Source organism: Melospiza melodia, chromosome 1 (genome assembly GCF_035770615.1).
Source record: "Melospiza melodia melodia isolate bMelMel2 chromosome 1, bMelMel2.pri, whole genome shotgun sequence".
Classification (NCBI taxonomy): domain Eukaryota; kingdom Metazoa; phylum Chordata; class Aves; order Passeriformes; family Passerellidae; genus Melospiza; species Melospiza melodia.
In genome coordinates, this window is record NC_086194.1 from 136,054,874 (window position 1) to 136,062,727 (window position 7,854).

Genomic DNA, 7,854 nt, shown 5'->3' on the forward strand with positions numbered 1-7,854 from the left:
GCTTTCCCCAGCATAACATTTACTGCTGCTGAACTAGATGGTCATGAAGGAAAAAAAAAATGGAAAGATGTGCGCAAAAACTCAAGATAAACTCTTTATGTAGGCTAAATAGGTACAGTGGGGAAACTGCAGGTTTACTCCTTTTTAAATACCATGTTTGCTAGCAGTATCCAGTTTATCTTTCTGCTATTCTGTGTCTGTCCCACGAGTATTCATTCTCCATGCTTACAGAGACAGCATGGCTGTAGAGCTTCTTGCTGGAGACCAGCAACCTCCTGTGCAATGATCTCACTGACCTCAGCTTTGCTGTCTGGAAAATGGGTTGTAAGGCTGTGCTGGAAGCTGTTAAAGCATTTTTCCTCAAACACTGTCCATCATACAGGCTAAGTGCATTTTGCATATTTATCTCCCCCTCTCACTCTCTGCAGAGCCTTTCATGTAGTTCTGAAGCCTCTTCCCAGCATTTCTACATTTGCTGCTACTCTACTTGCAAGTCCACTTACTCCAACTGCATTTTCCTATATTGTCAGGCTGCAACAAGTCACTTCTGCAGGCAGACAGAGCCCAGATATCAAATCTCCACAAATGTCACAAAAACTGTCCCTTTTAAAATTAATATGATACCATAAGTGAAAGTAAAAGTTTCAGACTTGCATCTCACTACTGGCTAACAAATCTAGACCAGTTCACGCTACTGCTAATAATGAACTCTGAAGAATTATGATGTGTGATCTCCGGAATTTCTCAACTCACCTTAGTCTTTACTGCTCAAGTATTTAAATTTAATTTGCCTGTGTTAATGATCCATAGAGCTGTCAAAGAAAAGTCAAGTTTCATCACGTTACTAGAGTACAGTCAGCTTTTTATCTTCACAGAACTAGTATCTTTCACATAAAATAAACAGAGCCACTGATAGTTATTGTATCAACAGGGTCCCTCTGGAGAACCATCACTGCACATAATGATGCTTCGGGCTTGCCAGGAGGTTTAACAAGTATCTACAGAGAGCAAGGGCACAGATCACAACTCTGGCATGTTGCATAAGTAGGCAAACAGTGTTGTGAAGGCCTGAAAAAAAATCAGAAGATCAATCATAATAGCTATAAAATTACAGCAATGGGGATCTTCAACTAAGCAGCTGGCCTTTGGGCTGACTGCCTTCCAAAGAGCTAAAGGAAGTATTCCAAAAACATGTGTGATATCAAGATGATCGGCACACCAAATTTATATACTATCAACTGCTGTGTAGTCCTACAACAAGAATTTGTATGCATACATTTAAAATTAAAATTTAGCATACTTTTAAAATAGTAACTTAATTCTGCACATGACAGGAAGACTTAAAAAAAAAATCAACAAGTAACAGTAGGCAGAGAATGCATGAGGTACCCTGTATAAGAAACTGGTTAAACCTGTAAGAGTTGAAAACTATATTTTGGTTTTCAGCCACTGAGCAGCTGTACTGTTCCCAGTGCTGTGTAATTAACAGCACACACTGTAAGCCTATGACTTTATCACACTGACCTGGAATAGCAAGCTGGATCAAAAAAATCAATGCCAACACAAGTAACAATAAGTAAGTCTGTCCCCAGTCTACCCTTCCTTGCCTTCAAGTCCAATCCCAAGACGTAAAAACCTCAATCTAAGCAGTTAGTCAGGCAAATCAAAAGTTTTAACTGGTAAGGTACAAAAATGCTTTGGTATCTCAAATGAAAAAGGGTTTTGATTTTTTTTTCCACTTTTAAATTATCTGCAAGAAGCAGCATCTAAAAACACCCCAACAAATAAATCAAAAACAAACAAAGTCCAGTTCTGATTCTTACATATTCACAGGAGATCCCTTCAAGTTTCTATTAAACACCTTTGCCTGGTGCTCTAAAACTTTGTATTCCTGTAATACAGTAACAAACAAATATCACAAACAGAAAAGGATCCAGTTTGAGACATCTTTCTTATTACCAGCAGTGGTAATTTTGATTCATTTTCAAAATTAATAGCCCAGTTGTTAATCAAAACTTCCCAAGTATAAATAATTAATGATTTTTTATTAAAAATCTACTTAGAGAAAGGTAATGCTATAGCTTGGAAAGCAACTCAATAATCTGTTAACACAAAATTCTTTGAAATCCAGCCATAAAACTCACACCCTAAAGTTTATTACAGGATGTTTTTATGCTTACGCCCTAATAAAGACAGGTTTATGCCCACAAATGTAGTGGCCACTACATATTCAATGGTTTGCAACACACTGATTAAGTTAGTAAGCCATAGGCATGTCTTCAGGCATCACTGACCTTTTTTTTCTTCTACAATGAACTTGACATACTAGGCTATCCAAAAAAAAAAAAAAAAAAAAAAATAGCCAAAATGTTTTGAAAAGGACACAGACACAAATTAGACAAGATTTTCAAAAAAGTTCAAAGCCCATGGAAGTAGCTGTAAGAGTTGAGAGTCTGCAAGATGTTCAATGCCTTATACTATAGCCTCTTAATAGTCCAGCCTTTATCCTCAATGTCTCACCAACAGCAAACAAACTTCCAGAGAACTTCCAAGATCACTGTATTTTTTTACTACATGTAATATTTGAAAAATGGAAATTGAAGGAAAAAAAAAAAGCGGCTTTAGTAGCTTTGCTGGTCCCACACACTTGTAATGCTTTAAAAACTACTTCCAGTTGTGGAGATCAGACAATTTTGACTTCAAAAGTTATCACATTAGCAGATAGTCCATAATGCAAGCTTCTATTCAGAGCTGTGGAGTTTTCCCAGGATAGTTTTATACATGGAAGGGTACACAAAACACCAGAAACAGTACCATGAGAATGGGTCAGGCACAAGAACAAGGCGGTCAGGAAGAAGACTTTATCCTTTGGAATGCAGCAAACCCACACAGCCTATTTTCTTGCTATCAAGAGATGCTAGGAATGAGGTAGTTTCCCTTTCCAGTGTAAAATAAATCGGTAGCCACCACTACACTATGGCAAAGCTTTGAGTTTTAGAGTGGGTAGAAAGGCACTTGCATTAAACCTGAGGTGTAACAGTCTAAGTTCTGCATCCAAAAATCAACACCAGCAGCATCTTGCAGAGGGAAGAAAGAAGAACATGCTAGATAAGGGAATACCTTTTATTATAACAACTCACACAGCTGGAAAAACTAACACCATCAACTTAAATAACACAAGGAATCTCCCAGATCCAAAATGGAAAAAGATTTTTAGCCATAGTTGTGTCTGTCTGTCCAAGGGTGTTTGTTGGGCAGTGGGAGCTACAGCAAGAGATGATTGGTACAGTGTAGACACGCACATCTCTACCCCCCCCCAGATAACTTTAATGGAGGCTTTAAGAGCTTTTGTGCTGGAACATCTTCAATCCCCACACAGTGTTAAAAGTACACAATATCTGGTAAAGAGTTAATTTTTTAAGACTATAAGGAGCTGTTTGAGCTTAAAAGGTAAGCACCTATACTTAAGGGAGAGGCAAATTTAAAGAATCCCAACTTAATTTAGCTTGAAGACCTATTTCAAATTTCTGTCTTTGTATAGTCCCAGAAATATTATATTAAGAATAACTGAAAAATTCATACTCCAGTCAGTGGGAAGGTATTTTCTTATGTAGGGAATCAGTATTCCTTTGAGAAGCAGCTCCAGGTAAAAAAAAGAAAAAGGTAACCATCTTGCCAAGAAAAACAGAAGCTACTTCCTTTTTCAAAGAGCTGGCATATAATTGCTACTCAGAAAAGGTCTGAGGAATATGAGTCAAGAACACACCCAAGATGCATAAGAAAACTCAGCACTAAGTAGCAAGAAAACACTTGCAAGACTTCAGCTTGTATGATGTCATTCCCAATACACAAGGTTTGGGAACCCAAAGGCACCCACACATTCCTAGCATTGTTCTGAGTATGCAGCCAAGAAGCCAATCACCCTTTACAAACTACAGCCTGGGTTTGTAACTCCTGCCAAGATGCTGCAAAATATTCTCCAAAAAAAAGTGTGCTGCATCAGGCTTAGTCTACTTGAGAATTTTACTGTTCCTCTGCTTGATGTGCATGTCCCTCTATACTTCAGCCTGCAAAAGACTCAGACATTCAACAACATCTGGGGAAAAAAAAAGAAAACAAAACAAGTCCACAGTTTATTTCATATACCAATTTCACCTACCAATTGAAGCACTGGACTTACTCAAACTGGACACAAGAATGACCATGCAGGGACCAGTGCCATGGCAAAATCTTGTTTATACCACTCAGGAAAGGTACCCATTGATCCTGCTTTAAATTCATAATCTGTGATTGAAGCCTTACTATTTTTGCCCTTTCATCAGAAAAGCACATGCTGGAAACCTGCTTGCACACAAGGGTTTCAAGTGGCTGATCCAACACACCTTGCACAATCACTCAACCTGAAACTAGAAGTACAGTCCTGATAAGAGAAGGAAATTGTCAGGGATGAAAAAGCAGGGCAGCCCAATCTAGCAGCAGCACACAGCTATGCAAAACCAACTCTAAAATTAAACCTCCTCCCAACAAGAACAAATTATCTGTAGACCAGCTGTAGGACTCATTTGCTGACCTTTGGATAAAAGCCTTCATTATGCATATTTTGTCTCAAGAGAGTAAGATAAGGCTACTGACTAAAAAAAAAAAAAAAAATATATATATATATATATATAAAAATCCAATGCCCAAGCAACCATCACACCAAAGATCCATCTGTAGCACCTACATGCTGCCAGGAGGTTGCTGCATGTGAATGATGTTTCCAGCAAAGAGATGAACCCCTCCCATAGGAAGCCAAGCAGGGTGCAAGACAAACCATCAGCCCTGCACAGAGAGACCCCACACCAAGTGTTTGCACTTGGGCATACTGCCAGCAGAAGTGAGAAATCAATTTATAAAGAAAGCAACGACCTGAGCCAAACACCACATCATCTAATTTGATGTTTTGTAACTACAATTGTTTGTAAAAAAGGATTGCTGTTCATAAAGGATGAATATTTTGGGGATTAAATAGACTGTCCTGGACACAGGACATTTCAGCATTTTCTTGTTTTCTTCTAGAAAATGGCATATACTCAGAAGAGAAGGTTTATGTAACTAGATATGAAAGTGGACTAATGAGTTAAGAAGAAATATTTCTTTTCAGATCACTTAGAACTAATCTGATCTTCCTTCCCTCCAAAGCAACTGCATAAGAAGATTAACTTCTTACTTACCAAGTTTCACACTAGTCTTAACTGGAACTTTTACAGCTTAAAGTTTTGTAGAAAGCAATGTACAAGTAACAAAAAACTAAAAAAACCCCAACAAATCCCAAACCAAAACACACATCAAATGCATTTGCCAAAAAAACTTTAAGAAGTCCTGTTCATTTCACTAGGAAATATCTTCCCCAAGGATACAAAGATCAAGCAAAGCTTTCAAGCAGAAGTTGGTGTCTCTTAACAGCTACCCAGCACCCAGGGAAAAAAATTCTCAGGACCTGTCCCTTCAATTAAATCATAACACACTATTTTTTCTGTTTTAAGATAGAACTATAAGGACAACTTGCAACAAATATACAGTGCTTCTGATAATTCTAAGCTCAAAATACTTTAAATCACTTAAATGCTTTTAAGATTTCCTAATTGAGAAAATCACAGGAATAGAGGGACAGGGAGCGACGTGATATAGGGTACAAAACTTATACATTTACTTAGATTTTATACTAATATCAATTGTTAGGTAAGGGAAGGAAACAGAGAAATGGGTTTGCAGATACAGGAAAAGCTGCCAGTGCAAATGAGAATAAGACTGACCTTTCATAAACTGCTCAAATTACAAGCTCAAATAATAAGATCCTGATATGCTTTCAAGTAGGAGCAAAGAAAAAAGTTCTCATCAACAACGGTAGATCAGTAATACTGACATTGATATGCTGAGTTTGCTCTCAGGGCTTTTTAGAAGAGATTTGGACCCTATTTAGGTTCTTTGGGACAAGTCTGATTTTTGGCCTTTTTTTTTCAGCGTTCCAAAAAAAGAAAAAGGCTGTTTACATTAAATCCGTAACAAAGCTACTTGCTTTTCCTACAATTAAGACGGTTTCTTTACAATTAAAAATATTTATCTTTTCCTTCAATACCGGAAGTTTGTCCTTTCTGCCTGCAGCCCCTTACACACATCTGAAACCACAGCAGCAACCCCCCCAAAGCAACAAGATATAAAAGATATACAAGAAGACAAAACGTGATCCAGAACACATCTGCACTTAAAAAAAAAAAGGCAAAAAAAAAAAAACCGCTTCAGAGGATGTGGTAGCTTCATAGGCTGCACAGCTATGAATCAGAATTTACATGGACAGAGTGAGTCCAGCTCTCCATCATGTGGTTTTCTCATCAACAATAAGCAGTGCTGTGTAACCAGCAGAAAGCTGCAGCAGGAATTGGCGCAGGGCTCACACGGGACCAGCCTGCTGTTTCCCTGGCTCCTGCAGCAGGAGACACCTGGGGATCCCTGATCCCCCAGAGAAGGTGGTGTCCTGCTGTGTGACCCATGCCGACCTACTGCTCTCACAGAGATCTCCTACGTGGAAATGTTAGGCTTGCAAAAGATTTTGGAAGTTTTTGACAAGACAGATACAGCGAAGCCAGGCAAAAGGAAGCGGGACACTACCTAAAAATAAGAGAGTGAATTCAGGATACATTCAAGCATGTGTGATAAGCCTTTGTTGTACGTTCAGAACAAAACAAAGATTACAGTCAGCAAACAGGAGCGCGTAAATTGAATTTAACGCTTTAAAGAAACAACACAGAGTCTGTAATTCAAGGGCTGACAGTACACTGACTATAGCGTTCAGGAAAAAAAAAAAGTAAAAAATATCACAACAAACTACAACAAACGACAGTGAAGCACAGCTCCATGCCACAAGCGCAACTGAGAACAAACTAATAAAGACGCTATTTTTCATGCAATTTATGCAAGGCAAGCAGCATTCCTGTTTTTCCAGGTCCTTTCTACACCCTTTTCAGCCTCAACTCAGAGGACCCATCAGCCACCTGACGTCCACAGTGACAACAGCGAGGGCAGCACAGCGCCCGGGCTCTGCTCCTGGCGCCGCGGCCTCTCCGGAGGCCCCGCCGCCCGCAGCTCCGCCGGGCCTTCCGAGGGGCCGGGGCCGAGCGGGGGCGGCCGGGGCCGGTGGGGCAGTGCCGCTCACCTCTCCTTGGAGTACAGCTCCCGCTCCAGCCGCCGCCTGCGGATGAAAGCCATGGAGCCGAGCCGCCGGTGCCGCCGCCACAGCAGGCCGGGCCGGGCCAGGCCGCGCCTCAGGGAGGCGGGGAGAGCGGGCCGGCCGCGGCCGCAGCCGGGCTGGGGAGCCCGGCCCGCCCCGTTCGTGCCGCCGGAGAGGCGGGGGGAGGCGGCACAGGGAGAAGGCCGGGGGAACGGAGACAGTCGGCACCGAGGGCTCTGCGCCCTCGCCCGGGCTGCGGAGTCTCTGCGGGCCTTCGGGGCCTCCGCGGCGCGCACGGAGGGAAGCGCACGCTGTATTACATTGTGAAACAACTTCCTTACGTGGACTAAAATAAAAATTTTGAATGTAGTGCCACTGCAGTGAGATCATTGTGCCCGTAACGCGTGTGACAGAAGCTGTCCAGGCAGGAGGTGTGTTCAAAGCCTGGAATCACAGAACGTGCGGAGCAGGAAGGGATCCAGCTCCCTGCCCTGCACAGGGCATTCCCAAGTGTCACAGCCTGTGCTGAGAGCATTGTCCGAACGCCTCTGGAGCTCTGTCAGGCTTGGGGAGCCTGTTCCAGTGCCCAACCACCCCCCGGCTAAACAACCTTTTCCTCATACTCAGCCTGAGAAACCTCCCCTGAC

General features: G+C 41.6%; 1 protein-coding gene across 1 annotated transcript in view; it reads right to left on the reverse strand.

The window, feature by feature from the left end:
* Positions 1–7,287, reverse strand: part of NSMAF (neutral sphingomyelinase activation associated factor) — a 38,599-nt gene extending 31,312 nt beyond the window's left edge. Inside the window, exon 1 of the mRNA XM_063169139.1 lies at positions 7,193–7,287. Coding sequence (XP_063025209.1) covers positions 7,193–7,245 — 53 coding nt within the window. The 5' untranslated portion in view covers positions 7,246–7,287. The remainder of the gene's footprint in view (positions 1–7,192) is intronic.
* Positions 7,288–7,854: the final 567 nt, after the last annotated feature.